Raw genomic sequence first — 20,033 nt, forward strand, 5'->3', positions numbered from 1 at the left:
TAGATGCTGGAGAAACCAAGAAAACCAATCATGTTCTTGTAATCTGGTTCCCTGATCCCAGTTAAGATGAAACGGAGCAATTTATAGACTTTGGGGAATTGTAAGGTCAGAGAATCAGTCTAGCGGGCTTGTACTCCTTCACAGGTAAATATGAAACAAATAGGAGCAGTTTTTGAACTCCAACGCTGGTCGGCCGACCAGCGTTGGCAAAATACAATTTTGCTTGAAAATGTCAGCACACCAGGAGCCACAATTTTACAGGATGCTTTAGACTGTCCTTCCCTAACAATCCAGTAAGGTATTACGTGATAATTTGATCATTTCATTTTTTTTTTTGATGTTTGCAAATGTTGTATCTTCCCTTTAATGCATGGTGTAATGGGGATGAGCTATCCAGTCAATAATAGAGATCAGTGGATATAGCCAGTGGTCACAAAACGCCACCTCTGTGCATGGACAGAGCCAATAAACTCTTTCTTAATAATTGAAATGAGAAACCTGCCTTTTTTGTGTGCGTTCAGTGTCGATACAGCAGTATCCTTCCTGCACACTTCTTGCCCACAAACTGAGCGTACTCCGACACCTCTTCGTCATCGTTGGCGTTGGGCGCGAAGCCTCGATAGTCGGAGTACCTCATGGCCATCTGCATGTATAGTATCCTGACTTCTGGCAGGTTGACGGGTGCATCGACTGCGTGTTAACAACAGAGTGCAGAATTGTTAGAAAATATTACAGAAAAGATACGCAAAAGCCGTTCAAAAAGGCACACACAACACATTGGTTAACGATACTTTTGTACAGAACATGCACAAGAAGAAAAAATACTTGGGGGGAAAAAGACATACACAAATAACACATGATTTTTTTAAGTTACAATCCAATCTATTTTTATATTGAGTTCTACCCTTTGCTGGCGTATTTTATAAACACTGTACAGGGTGGTGCAAAAAGAAGGAAACCCACTTTTGACAGGAATTTTAACCTACGTCCTTAACTTATTTGAACTGTGTTTTTTTATAATGTAGTGAAGTATGGCTCTTCAACCATACGTAGTGAACAAATCTTTAAAAAATTGCAAGAAAAGTGTTATAATACAAGTCCCTAAAATCACTGTTGTCCACGTGTAAGTCTAGCTTAGTGTTGTTTATCTTCAAACCAAGCTCCGGAGCTCAGTCAAGCGGATGGAATAAAGCCGTATGTGTACAAAGCAGGTTTGGCACATGAATTTTTTAAACTACCATATCTCAGAGACTAAATATGCATTTGCAATAATTTTTTCGTCACGTCTGTTTAACGATCAATATTTTAATACCATTAAATCTAACTTTTGAAATATGCTCAACAAGTAAATTGCCGTCAAAAGTGGGTTTCCTTTTTTTGCACCACCCTGTATACTCCATGCTCTCTGCGGGCTTGCGAGAAAAAAGTCATAAGTTTACTCGGGTGGATTCGAACCCACCACCTCCTGCTTACTAGTGCAGACGTCTTACCACTCAACCACCGAGCTTGCCGGAGTAATTAGGACTAAAATCTGAATTAAAAAAAAACCCAAGAACCCTCATATGAAGGACATACCTGCGTCTGTTTCGTCCAATCTGGAGTATTTGCTAGCCTCTAGTTTAGGACGACAGCACTCAATAGGACACCAGGTGTACGCCTCTGGGCACAGGAGAAATGATGGATGATACTGACCCTGTCAATGCAAAGAAATATCAAAACATTGTTTTATTGGCTTTCTGGTATCTCAAGAGCAGCATGTCCAGTGAGAGATGTCAGTTATAACTGCCTTACAGATTGTTGTCATTTTATTGGTGGAACTCACATCACGCGACATTCATTATTGCTCCCATTCACGCCGGGGCTCAAAAAGTCCCATTCGCCCATGGGGAATGGGAAATACTATTCCACAGTTAGGATCATCCTTGTTGCATGGCACAGTGTTGGTGTGCAAATGCATCTGGTGTGCGCATTGAGCGTTGCGCGTATTGTTCCCAAGAGCTAGTGGCTACAGAGTTGGGTTCAAACATTTTTGTGAAGGGGTGGTTTGGAAGAGAGAAATACATTTCCCACCAATTTTGTATTGAAATAGAAGTTCATTTTCACTGTAAATCAAATGACAAGGATCTATAATTATGTCAGTTATATAAAATAAATGTTGAGTGGCTTTAAATTGTGAAAGGAAAGGACTATTATCGCTCGGTAAAATCTGGACTTTTCCATTTCACGAGGCGAAAAAAGTCCAGATTTTACCTTATTGCTATAATATTCCTCCCATACCACTCTGAGCCACTCCATATTTGTACTGACGTCTCTCAGCCTATACTTAAAGGTGCACTTTCGTCCACAGGTCGCTAAAACTCAGCGTTTAATATTGTTTACTAGCCATATTTCAAGGTCTTGTCCGCAAAATGTCTTACATTTTATAGAGAACACGTTGAAAAAAAACCCTGTTTGCATCTTACATGGCAGCCATATTCTGCCTTGGCTCTACATAATTCCAGTTTCGAATCAAGTCATCGTTTTTTTAAAGCCAATTTCGCCAAACAGTCGAAATAAGACATGCGCCGTATAAAATGCATGTCACTTAAGTGACAATTCCCTGTGTGATATCAGATCCCATGCTAAGTTCAGACTTACACGTATTTGAAGATACTTTTATAAAAGTAAATAATGTAAGACAACCATTTCGGCCACAAAAAAAACATGAAAAGAGTACAACCGAATGTTTATATTCCAGTGTTTATTTTGTTGTCCTTACCTTGTATCTCATCTTGTCACATGAGTGGATGTAGAAGCCCATGTAATAGTGGTCTATCTTGGGTGATTCTTGATGTACAAGTCTAAGAAACTCAAGCTCCCTGTCAAAAAACATGAAATCGGGAAAAAAATTACCAGGGAAAACGCAAGCAGAGTACAGAAGCAAGTTTCCTCACTGACTGACTTGCTGACTGACTGGCTCCCCGCCCCTTGTGATATAGATTGGTTGTTGGCTGGTGAAGAGAACCGGGCAGTGCTATTGTATAGGAATGCCCTGCAATGGGCTGAATCCGACCCATTGCGTGCAACAGATGCGTGAAAGGACTTCCAGTGAATAGCCTTTCTGAATCAATTGAAAATCATAATGTGCGCTCATGGGCTGGATTGGGCCCATTCATTGGTGTCCTACATGATAGCACTGCCCAGCTCTGTCACAAGTGAAAGTCGGTCAGTTTATCAGTCAGTCAGTTAAGATAGGTGCAAAGTGAACACTAGGCCGGCCCTCTGGGACCAGCAGTGCAATGGTGAGAATTGTTCATGAGTTGAAAGATGGAATGTTCCATTCAACGAGGCGAAACAATTGCAAAACAATTTATTATTAGTTCTTTATAACAGCCAAGTAGATTTTTTGTCATTCAATTGGAGGATAAAACTATAAAAAAACAAAATTTACAACATGGTATTCTGGCATCCACTTTTTTCCCCAGCTTGTTCAAAGTTAGCAAAGGTTTAAAAGTCAAAACATTTACAATATGAAAATTAATGCCATAAAGCCCGGTTCGGCGGGAAAGCGAACGGGAATTTGTGACGTCAGGGCAAGTTTTTCTAGCTGCGAATTTGTAAAAGTTGAACATATTTTGACTCGGGCGAATTTCGCAGCAAATGTTTCACGATGTCAAATTCACTTCGCATTCGCATGAAGTATGAACCGGGCTTAAGTTCTTAAATTAATGCAAAAGAATCTACAAGGCAAGTTCAGTTTGTAACTGCACCCGCTTCAAAGGCAAGTTTTGTACTGCTGTATAAAACGCATGATGTGGTTTAGCGCAAAGATTGCATGCGCGGCGCTATACGATCTTTGGTCTAGCGTGCTCGAGCAATAGATCAAAAGGGATGGAACGAAAAATGCACGGTGAATGGAACCAAAAATGCACGGTTTATGACCTAGGCCATGCAGTGGTTTGATTAAAGAATGACGCGTGACCTACAATCCTCCAATCAAATGACAAGGATTTACTTGGGTGTTATATAATAAGGGAATAAATGTGTGCTCCAGAGGTTTTTATCACTCTGTTTAAGACCACTTAGAGTCTGGGTGCTGATAATTACCCGAGCCGGAGGCGAGAGTAATTATCAGCACCCAGACTCTAAGTGGTCTTAAACAGAGTGATAAATACCGACAGAGCACATATTTATTCCCATTCATAAATACCTTTTCGGTAAAAAAAAAATCATATAATTCGTTCAAAACATCCCGATTTTGTTCAACAAATTCACTTTATGCTTTTTGAAACATCCCTCTTGCAAAATAATGGAGCGTTCAGCTGGCGAGTAAGATGTAAGCAACCCTTTTATGGAGATTGACGCGCGCGTATCATGTTCTGCGCAATGTCGCGCAGAACGCACCTGGCGCGTTGCGTTTTGAATTTAGAACTATAAAATTCTGACTCCCTGGTAGTGTTGCGCATGCCTACGTGAGGATTGTGAACGTTCAACCAATGAAACGATAAGAGGCACTGGATTTTTAGGAGTCCACATTTTATTGTGACACTGGAAAAGTGTTTAAGACCAGCTAGCCATGTCTTTATCGTCCGTTTAAGACCGGCCACGTGACAGGCTCTCGACCAATAGGAATGCGTAAACCGTCTTAGGTATTTATGAATGCCCAATAACAGCAGATTCAAGAGCACATTTAAGAGCGCCCTCTAATTTAAACATACCTGAGTGCGGAGTATGTACCCAGCGAGAGGAAACTATAGTCTGGATCGTAGTAGAAGTACACCGACGAGACACAGTTAGGTAAGATATCCAAGACACCGACAGCAATGATTTTACCATCCAGGAGAAAATGCTCATGGAAGGAACCGTATCCACATTCCGGGGCCCCAGGTAGATTCTCCTCTCGTAATGGGGAATCAACCAGAAATCTCTTGAACTGGAGAAAATAGTAAGGACAATGGATAAAAACGTCAGGCTTTGAGGGATCTTTCATGAATTCGGGTGATTCACAATGCAGTGCGCCACCAAGAGTTTGCCACGGAGAGTCCATTTTTCAACTTTATGGTCGACAAAGCACGGCCCACTTGAACGAATATCAGTATGCAAGTTGAGCTAATTTGTTATAGATTTGGGCATGACATTCTGCTGCCTAACAAAAAAACACCACATTGATAAAAAGAAAGAAACGGGCAAACAGATACTCAATCATACGCTTACGAAACTACTGACCGGAAAAACTAACAATTTCAAATGTACCGCACTGCATTTTGTCGACCATCTCCCACAATGTACTGGGAAAAATGAACTCTCCCTGGTAAACTCTTGGTGGCGCACTGCATTGTGAAACGCCAAATTGAGGCAATGCTTAAAACAAATGCATTTTGCATCTCAAAGCTAGTTCGATCAAGAATTGGGGTTTATAATAGTCGGACAAACTCAGACAATTGTGTATTTGCCTGCAATCGGGGACCCCCTTTTGTCCCTCTTTTATTTGTAACTTTTTAGGAAGACCTCCCATATGTTTTGTACGCATCGCCAAATTGAGGACCTTCTGGAATTGGGGACCCTATTGTCCTCTATTGTTCAAAGTCCCCTATTGAATGCAGAAACAAACTCATGTACACTGACTGTAGACTTGTCAAGATTGTTGAACTAGCATAAATGTAAGGCAACCCTTTTTTATTCTCTGGTCTCTGGTCCTCATTTGACCAACCCTATTTTGGGCTCCAGACCCAAGAAATAAAGAACAACCTTTTTTATTATTGCCGCCCCCGTCTGGGACCCCCACTAACAAAAATGTTTATTAATGAACAAATTTAAAAAGAATATCAAATTACTTGAAGCTCAGCGTATAGCAACCAATGTATATCAACCAATGCAATCCTATAAGATGCCAGGGTGCTGGCTATCACATGCATCATATCAGGGGTCTATAGTTGACCTTTAGTGTTAAGTCATGGCTGCCACTACAGGTGAGTCAAAAAACACGAAAACCCAAATGTCGGGACTATTATTTTATTGAAGTTCTGCTTCTAGCACTTTCAAAAATCTAGGATATGAAAGCCATATTCATAAGCTTTCTTTTAGTAAAAGAATCATTCAAATCACTTACGTACTTTTCAAGTTAACGAATTTTAAATACAACCACCGTTTTAAAGTTCTGTCCACCGATCACACAAAATGTGTGCGTTCTTTCAGCAAACCGAAAACAATTCACACACATCCCTCTGTGATTTGTTTTCGTTTTGCTGAAAGAAGACTTTAATACCCTTTTGTGATCCGTGGATAGAACTTTAAAACGGTGGTTGTGTTTAAACGTCCGTAACTTGAAAAGTACATGAGTGATTTGAATGATTCTTGTACTAAAAGCAAGCTTATCAATTGGGCTTTCATATATTTTGAAAGTGCTACATGCAGAACTTCACTACAATAATGGTACCGACATTTGGGTTTCGTTGTTTTTTACTCACCCTGCGCAGCCAAAATGTTTAAAGTGAGCTGCACGGTGCAGATACATGGCGAGTCAAAAAAAGCGGAACCCAAACCCCAAAAATTGTATTTCATATTTACAAAATATGTAGCACCAAACATAATAATGACTGGAAAGCCAATTTCATAAGCTACTTTTAGATGAAAAAAATACTGAAATTAATACGTTCAAATAATATCACCATTTAAACACAATGACCCTAAAACCTGTTTCGTCCAAAAATGCGATTTCACGAATCGTCGTCACAATTGTCTTCAAAAATATTCAACAAAGTCCTTTTGAAGGCCTGTCTTTTAAAAAAAAAGTGGATTTTATAAATCTATTGTTTGCCTAACCAGGGCTGTTTAAGATATTGTGTACTACAGTTGTTGACATTTGTTGAAACAAGTATTGTGTCATTTTCTTTGTTGTTCCAAACAGTCAGAATACACACTTAACTGCTAATTTGCTGACGAAACAGGTTTTAGGGTCATTGCGTTTAAATGGTGAAATTCTTTGAACGGATTGAGCAATTTCAGTATTTTTTTCATCTAAAAGTAGCATATAAAATTGGCTTTCCAGTCATTATTATGTTTGGTGCTACATATTGATTAAATATGAAAATATATTTTTTTGGCTTTGGGTTCTGCTTGTTTTGACTCACCCTGTATAATGACGTCAACTAGACCTTGCAAAAGATGGCTTAATCATTTTGTTCAGTTATATAAAATCACGATAATTTCATTGCAGTAAACAAAACTAGAGACAAAATGCACTTGGCATCATTTAATTTAACCATCCATATTGGTGCTACTTAATTCTGCTTTCTTCATATTTTCCCGATTTCAGAGGCAAAATAATACGAGAACCACAGACATAAATAAGAATGCCCTAATCATCTTTCCACTTAATTACAAAGTTGACAATCAAAAGCCCTGTGCATTGCTAAGTACGTCAAGATGCCACTACTGCGTGCTTTTGTGATAACGTCTTATCATACTTAGACTAGAACCTGTTTTCATATTCTGTTTTCAGTATTCTTTCCACTGAGAATTTAGAATAAATTTATCCTCCATTTTCTAGGAGGTCTGGATGATTTTTTTTTTTAAACTTACATCCTCTTCTTGACATTCATCGTCAGGTTCATTGTGTATCTTCTTTTGGTACTTGGCAAAAACTTGATGAGATTCTCGAAACGTGTCCTTGAATTGCCTGCTCTCTGGGCTTGAACGGACCAGTTTAACCTGGTCTCCAGTACAGACAAGGGGGTAGAGGTGACAGATGACAAACACGGACATACATGGGTGGTCGGACATTGACACACAGATCACAAAAATAGGATGGAAAAAGTTGCAGATGATAGCAAGGGAAAAAAGTATGTGCAGATTTGGAAAGAAAGAAACGAAGTGTGCAGAACGAAAGGATGAAAGATTAAATAATAAAATAAAACAAACAAAACAAACCAACAAAAAAGAACAAAATGAAAAAACACAAATTAGGGATAATAAAGGGGTAGGAAAAGAGGAGAAAATGGTCAAAAAGCCAAGGTCAGTATTCCATCAATCATCTGGCAAGATTTTGGTGAAACATTATAATTTGGGGACTTTTTGTTTTGGAAATTTGGCCAGGGAACACAATGTGAAGGTGGTTGAACGTTTATCGACTCAGATTTTGCAAAGACATTACGAGAAAAATCCTCGCACAATGAAACCAAGCATGAGAAAGTCAGCGTTGAAGTTCTTCAAAGCAGACGTTTCTGTTTTGAAATTTGTTTTAATTTCATCTTGTTTTCCCATTACCCCCCAAAAAAACTTCACCATTAATGACATGCCCCTTTAATTTCAAAATGACTTGACCTGTGACCTTTGCTTTTTGACCTCTTCCCCTGAAACAAAGCAGAACAGATGCAAGAAAAGAGGATAGCCAGAGACAAACAGAAATCTGAAACAAGTCTGGAGTCCAACCACTTTAACACATTATGTTACCTGTTTCTCGGACAGTTTACTGGGCGGGTCTTTGTGGATAGTGACTTGGTATCTGTGGTACACGGCGTAGCTTTCCTTGAAGGTTTGCTCAAATTGAGGGTTCATGGGACTGGATCTCACGTATCTCATCTGGTCATTCACACAAAAACAAAGAGCCGACTGTGACTCAAAGGCAGATTTCATGGAGTTGCCAAACAACTTAAAGTTGTGCTGAATATGGCTGAAAAAAAGTTAGTTGTTGCACCACTCTTGTTGCATTGGGCGGCTTGAAGCGGGCGACTCACCCGCAAAGTGGTGCACCTCTCGCCCGCTTAGCGGGCAACAGGCAGAAAAGCAATCTCCCTGCATAGTGGGCGAGGCAAAACCTCATTTTTTTCTACGCAAAGTATTATCGGACAAACAACAAAGGGAAACTGACAAAGTGAATTGTTATACCTTGGTAATAGATCGTGATGTTTTATTGGTCGAGAACCGAGCAAGTGATGTGCCACAAACACGTATGTATGGTGTCAGGGTACACCCCGTGGTACATGAGTGATGTACCCCACGGGGGACATTACCTTGATCGTCCCCACTGTTGAAAGTGTTGTTTCTATCGCCTTGTATAATAGAAATAGCCCGGGTAAGAGGCTTCAGACAGCGCGCACACGCGCATACGCATGTCGGACGGACGCGTGTGCATAGAACATGGTCGCAGCTGTGATTGGCTCGTAACGGGGCAGGGATTAATGGATTGGTCTATTCAGTGAAAAGGGAAATTAATTTGTGTTCATGTGCAATGAATAAAAAATTTGTGCGAATATTCACGGTGCAGTAATCGCGGATCTTTAAATAATACTTCCGCTATTACTGCACGGCAACTGGAGGAAATCCACAATTTCAGACGCTTGGAATATTACCATGGTATAACAAAACAGTTGTTGCCTGCCGTGATTGGGGTCCATGGGTTTTGTACACCCTCGGGTGCAAATGGCACCCTCAGCATTCTCGGGTGTACAAAACACCATGGACCCCATCACAACAGGCAACAATTGTATATTGTTTTAATCTTTTTAGAGTTGAACAAAGAAATTGAGGGGGTGGGATTTGAACCTGCGTTCTCCGAATTGCCGTTCCAGTATTCTAGCCACTGAGCTATCCAGCCTTATGTTGGCGGTCCCCCAACTAGTCAATGTCTTTGTTTAAGGGGCGCTAGTCAGAAGCCATAAACACGTATATGCCATGTAGCCAGGGATCACGCCCAAAAGCATAATGCTGGCAACATTAGCAATGCTGCAAACCTGGGAAATAGCAAACGTTTTTGAAAATCTACTTACTATGACAGTAACGTACCTCTAGTTTATGCTTACAGCCATGTGATGCCTTCTCCACTTCTTGGATTAATTCTTCCAGCGATTTGGGTTCATTTGACTTTTTTCTGTCGTCTAGTGGTACCTCGGTACCCGTCTGTGATAGGCGTTCTAGTCTTTGTTGGTGTCTGAGCTCCTTGGCCTTCTTGCACGGTGGTTTCGATGGGTCTGCCCCATGTCCTTACAAAAAAAAATGACAACACATGGAAAGGTGAAACCAGTTTACAGTGTACATCAGATTCGAACTAGCCAACCGATCCCGTAAGCTCGGTGGTTGAGTGGTAAGACGTCTGCACTAGAAAGCAGGAGGTCTGGGTTCGAGTCCCACCCGAGTGAATTTTTACCAACTTTCACTTGGGAGGTAACACACTGAGTATACAGTGTTTATACATCTGTGAAGGGCAAAACCTAATATTGATTTACATCACCCCGATGCAAATTCCATCTTATGAATAGTTTACATCTAACCGGAGTTCCATCAAGGGCTTAAGAAATTGCACGAAGCTGATGATGACGCATTTAAAGTCTGGTTCGGGGATAGTAGTTTGTGCTCTTCATTACAAAACCACGAGGTGGGAGTCTGTGAAACTGCATATATTTGTCCGCGATAAGTGGCTACAACTTGATGGTAATGCGAAGTGCTTGGACATAAATAGCTGTGTACTGTAAGTCACCGCAAAGATATTTTCGCAATGTTTTGGGACTCGAGTGCTATTAGCCTTGGACTCGAGTCGCGTCACGTCTTCTGATGAGGGACTCGAGCCGAGTCGAGTCAGTTGCTGGCAAAGACTTGAGTCAAGTCGAGTCAGTTACCCATTGTGACGAGTTGAGTCGAGTCACCAAAAATTGTGACTCGAGTCGGACTCGAGTCGAATCACTGACTCGAGTCAATACAACTCTGGCTTACAGTGGACCCATGGTGATTTCAACACAGGTCGTGTGAAAAAAAAACTTTAGGCACGTGGCTTCATTCTTCCTACCTGGTTTTGGATGTTTCTTCATTGATGCTGCTGCTGCTGGTTGGTCATGCACTTCGTTCTCAGTCTCGCCAGTTCTCGAGTCTGAATTCTGATCACTCTCAGAAGTTTCTGCTGCCGTCTTTGGATTTGCAGCATCAGCAGGGCCTTGTCTTACGATCCTTGAGGCCTCTGTCATCTTTTTTCTCAGTTCTTTTTCCTGAGCTGGATGCTCGGACGTTCCTGGGCACGCATCACCATCTTCATCTGTTGCGGCATCTTCTGACAGTTTGGGGTTGCAACTCGGCCTTTCCCCAGTTCTCAGGAACCTACTCAATCACAGCAAAATAAAGGGATTAACATTTTAAAATAGAATTCTATGTTGCAAAATATGAAATATTTATTGTGTAGGTTTGGAGCTCTAACACAAGTGCTCAGAGTTGTATTAACGAGTCACTGATTTTTCTAATTCGATTTGAGTCAAGTCATTTAAACAAAATTGACTCGAGTCGAGGCGACTCATTAGGTCAAAAAGGTCGAGTCGAGTCAAACACTTAGCTCGAGTCCCTTGGAGTCACGTATATTTAAACACTTTATAACAAATAAAGACAAGAGAGAAACTCATTTGTATCTCTAACAGTTAACAAGAAGTGAAACTTTGGTCTTATCTAGTTTGGCTTCAGATCTAGAATTCTTTTTGCTGATCGCTGACAACATCAAAACCAAATTGCTTTATACAAAACTTTTTCCGATTATTTAAAAGTGGGCATGTATCTATTTAATTTATAAAAGGAGGGCATAAATTTACCAGGCGTTCGAATCCAAGATGTTTTTTAAGAAATCGCCCCAAGCCAAAGATGAAACAATGAATTGGAAAATGTGTTTAAAATCCGGTTCCTGGATAGTATTTGTGCGTTCCAGAACCGTGAGGTGGGAGTCTGTGACACGTTGTATGTTTGTACACGACAAGCGGCCGCAGTACTGTATTCACAAAGTGACACGAACATAAATTTTGCATGGTAAGTCAATGCAGATATTTTTCGCAAAGTTTAGCTTTTATTTTTGGGATTGAGTCTTATTAGCCTTCGCTCGTGTTGAGTCAAGTCTTCTGATGAGGGACTCGAGTCGAGTCAAGTCATTTGCTCGCAGTGACTCGATTTGAGTCGAAGTCATTCACCCTTAGGAACTTGAGTCGAGTCGAGTCACCAAAAATTGTGACTGGAGTAGGACTCAAATCGAGTCATGGCCTCGAGTCATTACAACTCTGTTAGTGTTTCACTTTCTTAGTTTGTTTGTCTGTCCGTCTGTCAGCCTGTCTGTTTGTTTGGTTCTCATGTACCGTATCATTTTCTTGATGACTTTCCTCTGTGACTTGCTCGGTTTGAACTCCAGCGCAGCACATTTGATGGTGTAGCATGGGCAACACATCTTGTCCATCAAGGGCTTGTATAGGTAACGTCCACTCCTGAAGAGGTTAACATCAAATCTCAATTAAAACAAAGATTTTTTTTTCTTTTTGGGGCAGTTTCATGTTTCGCTAGTCCTCTGTATTCTATCAGTTAAAATTATAATCAAGCTTGTATAAAATACATGAAACTGTTTTGAAATCATCAGAAAGGAATTCAGGAAAATTTCCTTCTCTTCAATCAAAGATCTTTTTACTGTGATTGACATAAATACAGGTATCATTAGAGGGGCACATCGTCCTAAATAGCCAATTTTTTTATCTTTACGATTGTGTGTACATAATTATAAGTTGTTTCGTGCACGTCCCCAGCATGTGATGCATTGCTGGAACATGTGTGGCAGGAGTCATGACTAGCATCCAACAGCTGTATTTTTGCGAGTCAAAATTTTGACCCTTGAAATACCCTTTAAGAGCTTGGATCTAGAAAGGATATTGCACTTTTTTCATCATATATTATCTCAATGAAGGTCAGTCACTGCAAAAATGTTGAAAAGACTTGAATCTTGGACTGAAAAACATTTCCAAATTTGTCAGAAAAATAATTTCAAAATGCACTCGACTCTCCATAGACTTTGTACACAACCAAAGAAGTGGCGTCTGTTTACTAAATTCTTTTCCTTAGGGAAAAAACAAATTTACAGTGAAATGGGTTGCCTAACGAACCTATATAAAATACATAAAGGGGAATCATGTAGTGAGGTACCTTAGTGAAAAAATCGTGACACAGTGGACAAAAGCACCATTTTTTCACCAAAGCATCTCCATGGTATACCTTTTCGAAAAAAAGACGGACGCAAAAAATTGGATGATGGGAAGAGCATGTATGACGTCATTATGACGTCATCAGCTAATAATTACATGAAAAAAATATAAATTAATAATAATCTTCAGAACTACAAGCATTACAACAACAGATGTGGTATCAAATTAAAGGGGACAGCAAGCTCTTTCATTTGAGTGGTGTGTCATGGGGGTGGAATATAGTTGAGGGTGATTTTGTGGGTCAAAAAAAAACTTTTTTGGTCAAAAGACATGTTTTTAGGCTAAAATCATGGATTTTGGGTAGTCACATTGACACTTTGTTTAAACATGCAAACAGTATGTGGTATTGTGAGATGTTGTTTTTAAGTTAGAGAGAAAAGTTCAAATTCTATGCCAGAGTTTTTGTAATTGATTATTAGTATCATAAATATGTTTAAACTTGTTCCAAAGATAAGCGGAAAAGTGAGGCATCTTATAGCGAACTACATTTGTAACAAAAATGCTAAGGATCGTTACATGGTATTTAAAAGCACCATTTTTTCACCAATGCTTTGGCAATGTGTTACGATCAAAAATAGGGTAGGATGTAAAAAATCAGATGACAGGAAGGGTACTTTATGACGTAGTAATGACGTCACAATATACTACCAAGTTCGTACAGTAATTAATTGTAGAAAATAAGGTCGTGAAGCGTTGTGATGAGATTCCAAGTAATTAATTTGACATTTTGAGGGTCAGGGAATTGAAGAGTGATATAATCAGTGACATTTGAAAATAGTGACGTCACTGCAACAGCAAATCAGCTTATTGTTACTTAAAAGTAACAATAAGCTGATTTGCTGTTGCAGTGACGTCACTATTTTCAAATTTTCTTGAAAAATCTAAGCATTTTTTATTATGGACAAAAGTGCTACAATGACGGTATTTGTCACGCAGAAAATAAATTGTGTGACATTGTGCGGCTCCTTGAATTTGGTCTTTACCACGTCCATTTGTTTTGACCATTTACTATAGCTGGAAGACGTAACATTCTTATATGTGTTGTATATTACGGGTAATGAGGTATGGGTTAGGAGCCAGACAGAAAGGAACGTGGTAACCTGAAATAGATTAACAGAGTGGCCGGAAATGGTGATGATACGTCTTTTAACAATGTATTACAAACGGGGGCTCGATAGTCCGAAGGTCCAATAGTCCGAAGGTTCTTTAGTCCGAAGGTTCGATAGTTCAAATGCACAAAATTTCCATAAGGGGGGTTCGTTAGTCCGAAAATGAAATAAGGTTCGTTAATCCGAACATTTGATGCAAAAGTCCGAAGGTTCATTAATCCGAAGGTTCATCAGTCTGAAGGTTTATTTATCCGAAGGTTCGATAGTCCGAATTTAGAATAAGGTTAATCAGTCCGAAGGTTCAATAGTCCGAGACGAAAATAACAAGCCCGCGGGAACGGGGGGTGCTGTGGGTGCTGCAACACCCCCAACTTTTTGGATTGGGGTGCTGAAATATGCTTAAGCACCCCCTACTCCCGGGCAAAAATGTGTTCCAGCCAGCAGTGTTCTACGACGTTGAAATTGCGCCGCTGCGCTATACATTATGCTTGCTCTAAAAATATCTCCCTCGTTTTGTTCGTTTCTAGTTTTGCCGCGGCTTAGCGCGGCGCTTCGAACGTCTAGCACAAAGTAACACTGTAAAATATCAGGAGGAGGTATTTTCTAAATTTTCAGGCAGTGCAGAATCGATATTTCTCTCAATGTATCTAAAATCATGACATGTCTATGATATTTCCGCCATTATGGAAGCTTTGACCTGAAAAAAATAACCTTTTCCATGACAATGGTGGCAAAGTTGATTATGCTTGTCACAATTTTTTTCATTCGATCTTTCAATAGGGGCAAAGTTCATACCTTTCCCCTGAAGGTTTTTCTTTTCATTTAAAAATTTCATTGACGTTGCTAGCTAGCTAGCGCTTCGAGCGTCTAGCACAAAGTAACACTGTAAAATATCAGGAGGAGGTATTTTCTAAATGTTCAGGCAGTGCAGAATCGATATTTCTCTCAATGTATCTAAAATCATGACATGTCTATGATATTTCCGCCATTATGGAAGCTTTGACCCGAAAAAATAACCTTTTCCATGACAATGGTGGCAAAGTTGATTATGCTTGCCACGATGTTTTTCTTTCAATAGGGGCAAAGTTCATACCTTTCCCCTGAAGGTTTTTCTTTTCATTTAAAAGTTTCATTGACGTTGCTAGCATTCTGTACTCAACATTAACAAATATTAAGGTTTACACACATCCCAACCTAATAGGAGTGGGACGGGCTTCCATTGAAACTAGTTCCAGTGTAGTTTCGTTTTAATAAAAAAGCTATTCATGTGTTACCCTTTGCAAGTTTTTCCTCATAAAAACTCAGTAGACCGATAAATCCTTGCCTAGCCGCAAACTTGCCACCTACCGATCATAAACATAAAGATGCATTTGGTCTGTTAGTCTTTTATATTTGCCATTCCCTGTAACAAACAAATAACACTGCAAATATATCAAGAGCTACATCGTTTAGGCCTATGTGAATATTTTTATGAACAGAAATTCACCCGCTTCCAGTGGAACCATTTTGTTTTAACTTGAACCAAAAACACCCTTTCGGGTTTTATAAGTTTAAGTATATACTTCAGTATATTTCATCACAGTGCATCCAGAATCCAACATTTTCAGGGGCCTTAAAGCAGGCCCCTGGCCCTGTGGCCTCACACCGTAAGGGCTCGGGGAAAAAAAACATACACGACGGAATTTACTAAATGTAAGAAAGCAGCCTAGCAACAATAATATTTACGTGCGATGTCATGCATAATGATACAATTCTTTGTCCAGAATTAAATGGAACAAAGAATGGAGATAAAAAATACAGGGTTTTCGACTTTTCAGTACAGTAGAAACGTCATAAGAGCAACAGTATATTCTAAACAAAAAAGTAAAATTAATTTTCTTTATAATCTCAAAAAAACCTTTGCTAAAAAAGTCATATGAAAGTGGCCAGGAATCGCCTCATATTGCACCACAGAGCATCAATATTCCAAAGCTTTTAGGGGCCCTTTAAGCCACGCCGTAAGGGCTTTGTGCTCCGCGTTAGCATTAATTTTGTCCGTCCTTTAGAAATTCCAGCACCCCCTGGCAAAACTTTGTTCCAGCGGGCTTGAAAATAAGATTCAATAGTCCGAAGGTTCGATAGTCCGAATTGACAATAAGGTTCGATAGTCCGAATCGACAGTAAGGTCCGAGAGTCCGAATCAACAGTAAGGTCCGATAGTCCAAAGAGTCATACTGACGAACCGTGTTGCCCATTCGGACAATCGAACCTTATTCTCAATTCGGACTATCGAACCTTTTTCTCAATTCGGACTATCGAACCCTATCGTCTATTCGGACTATCGAACCTTCGGATTAATTAACCGTATTCTATGTTCGGACTAATGGGACCTTCGGACTATCGAACCTTCGGATTATCGAACCTTCGGACTATTGAACCTTCGGACTAACGAACCTTTGGACTATTGAACCTTTGGACTAACGAACCTTTGGACTAATGACCCTTCGGACTAGAGAACCTTCGTACTTTCGGGCTGTAACCATTACAAACACAATACCAGTGCAGCAAGTCATGTCCTGCAGTTTGTAAAGGTTTTTAGTTTGGGACGTGAAAAAGACAAACAATTATCCATGATGCACAAGCACAAGTGTGTTTCTCGATTAAATACACTATCCTTGTCGTTGATGGACCGTCTATCCTATTCCATCCATCTATCCATCAGACATCATCTTCTGTGTGACACGGGCAGAGCATCTCTGAAGGTCCACTGTGTGAGTAGTTTATCCTTTCTTGTTTACACGAAGCTGGATTGCGACTGAGATCGTGCAAATAAATAATCTTTAAATAAGCTTCATCTGTAGTCTTGTTTATTAATTATTAGAGATTTTGGTAAAAATGAACAGAAGTCTTCGTAGAAATTGTAGATATAATTCATCTTGCGTAAAATATACCTTTGCAAGTTTACAAACTTCCACAAAACGTATTATTTTGCAACATTCGAACGTATAATTGGTTTGAACATTCTACCTTTTTATTGCTTATGTGAACAGTTACTATCGTATTTCAGGACAGTCATCATGGATTGGACTGCTTGCATTATCTGCATGCAAACTACACCAGAAAAACTACGTTGTCCACAAAAAGGTTTAAATTGTAACGCCGGAGAAGTATATGCTCAATTCCTGGCTAATGTTGAAGGGTTTAGGGCAATAAATCCATTGCCAGTTGATGTAGAATACGGAGCCGAAGGGACAGTAGAAACTTTTGTGGAAAATAATGCCTTGTGGCATCATTCCTGAGGTAACATTTATGAGATAATCATGACGTAAGACATTGCATTTTAACGAATCATTGATCACAACAGGGGATAGGAGCGAGAGTCAAATGTACATGTACATACATGTTTAATATAATACATTAAATTAGAAAACATCCCTCATTTTATCAAACTATTTGTATTTAAATCTTTTAAAGAACTAAGAACAAAATTGGTAACTGCACAGCTTTCCTTGATCTCAGAAACGTATATTAAATGAAAAAAAACGATCCATGGCTTATTCCTAACTAATATCTCCATTTTAATGTATAAGTGTGTAATAATTAGCCGATGACGTCATAATGATGTAATAAATGGCCCTTCCCATCATCCAATTTTTGTATCCTACCTTGTTTTCGAAAAGGTAAATAATGGAGATGCTTTGGTGTGAAAATGGTGCTTTTGTCCACCCGTGTCACGATTTTATCACTATTGGTACCTCACTTCTCCGCTTATCTTTGGAACAAGTTTAAACATTTAAGATACTAATAATCAATTACAAAAAATCTTTTGGCATAGAATTTGAGCCTTTCTCTCTGACTTAAAAACAACATCTCACAATACCACATACTGTTTGCATGTTAAAACCAGGTGTCAAAGTGACTACCCAAAATCCATGATTTTAGCCGAAAAAACAGGTCTTTTGACCAAAAAGGTTTTTTTGACCCACAAAATCACCCTCAACTATATTCCATCCCAATGACATACCACTCAAATGAAAGATCTTGTTGTCCCCTTTAATTTGATACCAAATTTGTTGTTGAGATGCTTGCAGTTCTGAAGATTATTATTAATTTATATTTTTTCATGTAATAATTAGCTGATGACGTCATAATAACGTCATACATGCCCTTTCCATCATCCAATTTTTTGCGTCCGTCTTTTTTTCGAAAAGGTATACCATGGAGATGCTTTGGTGAAAAAATGGTGCTTTTGTCCACTGTGTAACGATCCTTAGCATTTTTGTTACTAATGTACCTCACTAATGTGGGTCTTGACTCCATAGAACTATGCATTCAAGTTTGTTTTCTTTAAAAGAAACCCTGGTTGTTGATTAACATGAATGTTGTTCTTAATTGATGACCAAGATTGACTGTACCTTCTCCAGCCTCTGTCAATGAGGTCTTGATAATCCTGAGCGCTAAGAGAATGTGCCCACATTCCTATAAAATGCATGCAAACAAATATTGAATAAATATATTGACACCATCAAATGAAGATATTATGTCTCATAAATTATCTGACAGTGACACGTTACTTTTTTTGTTAACCATGTATAACCATGTTGGAAAAATTAATTTGGGACTGGGAAACGTTTCCAAGTTTGTTCGAAAACATTTCAGAAGTTTTCACAACTCCACATTTTCACTGACTGTTGTACACAATACAATTACTACATTTCTGAACATCTCTTTTTTTCTTGAAATATTAATATTTTTATGGATTTCTATCAATGATAGAAATCCGGTATTTTAATGAGATAAATTGCGGGTGTTTAATAGGCCTATAGATTAACCTCAGCCACCCCATATCCACAATTTTGGTTGATGTCCGAATAAAATCCATTTTTAATTTTTAAATACTGGGCCTAAAATGTTTACACACGGGAGCCGTCAAACTAACAAACATGACTAAGGCGAAGTAAAAAAAAAACCATGTTTCTCGTCCCCGCCCGCTTCCTTTTTGGAGTCCGCCTGGATTTTTTTATTATTTTTTATTCTTGAAAAATGCAGTAAAAAAAACACCGAAAAAGTCCACAAATTCATCGGAAGATAAATTGTAGACCAAAACAAGTCTAAATGACACTGTAAATATGTTCAGTTCTCTTGTCCAACTTATCTTTCATTTTAAAAGTTTCTTTGAACAGTGGAAACACCAACGGTTGCAGGAAATTTTTAAATGGCGGCCATCTTGAAACAAATAAAAAATAAGAAATAAAAAGCCCAGCGTCCTCCTTTTTTTCAAAAACCCGGACGAGAAATATGTTTTTTTTTTTATTCGGCCTAAGTTGACATGTAAACAATATTTGGAAAGGATATTGCAAATTGAGGCCAATTTTTTCTTCATACATCATCTCAATGAAGGTCAGTCATTGCAAAAATGATGACATGAATCTGGGACTGAGAAATATTTCTAATTTTGTTAGGAATCCATGGAAATTACCATAGAGCACTATAAATTTCCTTGACTCTCCATAGACTTTGTACACAACCGAGGTGGTGTCAGGTTGCAACACTTCTCTCCCAATATTTTACCAAGGTAAATTCTGAATGACATTCACAAAGAGATGAACAACTAATTTCTATGATTAACTGCCCTCCTTTCTAAAACCTACCGTGGGAAAAATTGGTGCTGGAACCGCCGCAATAACCACATCTATAGCCGCCATGTTCGTGCATGTACTCGACTATCGTGTTCGCCATCTTGTCTGAAAGCGGAAGTTTTAAAGGGAAATACCCTGCCCATCCCTTTTACGATGATGTCATTGCTATTTATCGCACATATGGATGGAGCCAGTTGTCATTTTTTTCTTGATTATATTTAATTATTGGTTGATTTTTTAAAATTTATTTTTATTTTTTTTGGCGGGGGGGGGGGGGGAGGGGGTGTCTTGTTATGGTGTAGGGTTTCATGAAAAAGTGTGTTTCATGGGCTTTATTTACA

At 39.1% G+C, this 20,033-nt stretch overlaps 1 protein-coding gene across 4 annotated transcripts; it reads right to left on the reverse strand.

Moving 5' to 3' along the window:
- Positions 1–334: 334 nt before the first annotated feature.
- Positions 335–19,822, reverse strand: LOC119722133 (arginyl-tRNA--protein transferase 1-like). Of its 4 annotated transcripts, none has more exons than XM_038192175.1 (10): positions 19,705–19,822; positions 18,469–18,532; positions 12,075–12,200; positions 10,760–11,064; positions 9,763–9,959; positions 7,561–7,689; positions 4,698–4,912; positions 2,759–2,858; positions 1,576–1,693; positions 335–690 (listed from the first exon to the last, which is right to left on the reverse strand). In XM_038192175.1, the coding sequence occupies exons 1-10, from the start codon at positions 19,790–19,792 to the stop codon at positions 518–520; spliced, it is 1,515 nt and encodes a 504-aa protein (XP_038048103.1). In that variant the 5' UTR covers positions 19,793–19,822; the 3' UTR covers positions 335–517. The 4 variants fall into 4 exon arrangements, with proteins under 4 accessions (XP_038048103.1, XP_038048102.1, XP_038048105.1 ...); XM_038192174.1 differs by lacking the exon at positions 7,561–7,689 and adding an exon at positions 8,431–8,559 and having other exon boundaries at positions 19,705–19,821; XM_038192177.1 differs by lacking the exon at positions 7,561–7,689.
- Positions 19,823–20,033: the final 211 nt, after the last annotated feature.

The sequence above is a fragment of the Patiria miniata genome, unplaced genomic scaffold, assembly GCF_015706575.1.
Source record: "Patiria miniata isolate m_02_andy unplaced genomic scaffold, ASM1570657v1 HiC_scaffold_14, whole genome shotgun sequence".
Lineage (NCBI taxonomy): Eukaryota > Metazoa > Echinodermata > Asteroidea > Valvatida > Asterinidae > Patiria > Patiria miniata.

What these genes read in the sequence shown, in the direction of transcription:
- LOC119722133 (XM_038192175.1), bottom strand. Translation starts at nt 19,792, where the DNA reads ATGGCGAACACGATAGTCGAGTACATGCACGAACATGGCGGCTATAGA. An exon ending in CAGCACCAATTTTTCCCACG is followed by an intron (nt 18,533 to 19,704) that starts GTAGGTTTTAGA and finishes TGCATTTTATAG; the next exon opens with GAATGTGGGCACATTCTCTT. An exon ending in ATTGACAGAGGCTGGAGAAG is followed by an intron (nt 12,201 to 18,468) that starts GTACAGTCAATC and finishes TAACCTCTTCAG; the next exon opens with GAGTGGACGTTACCTATACA.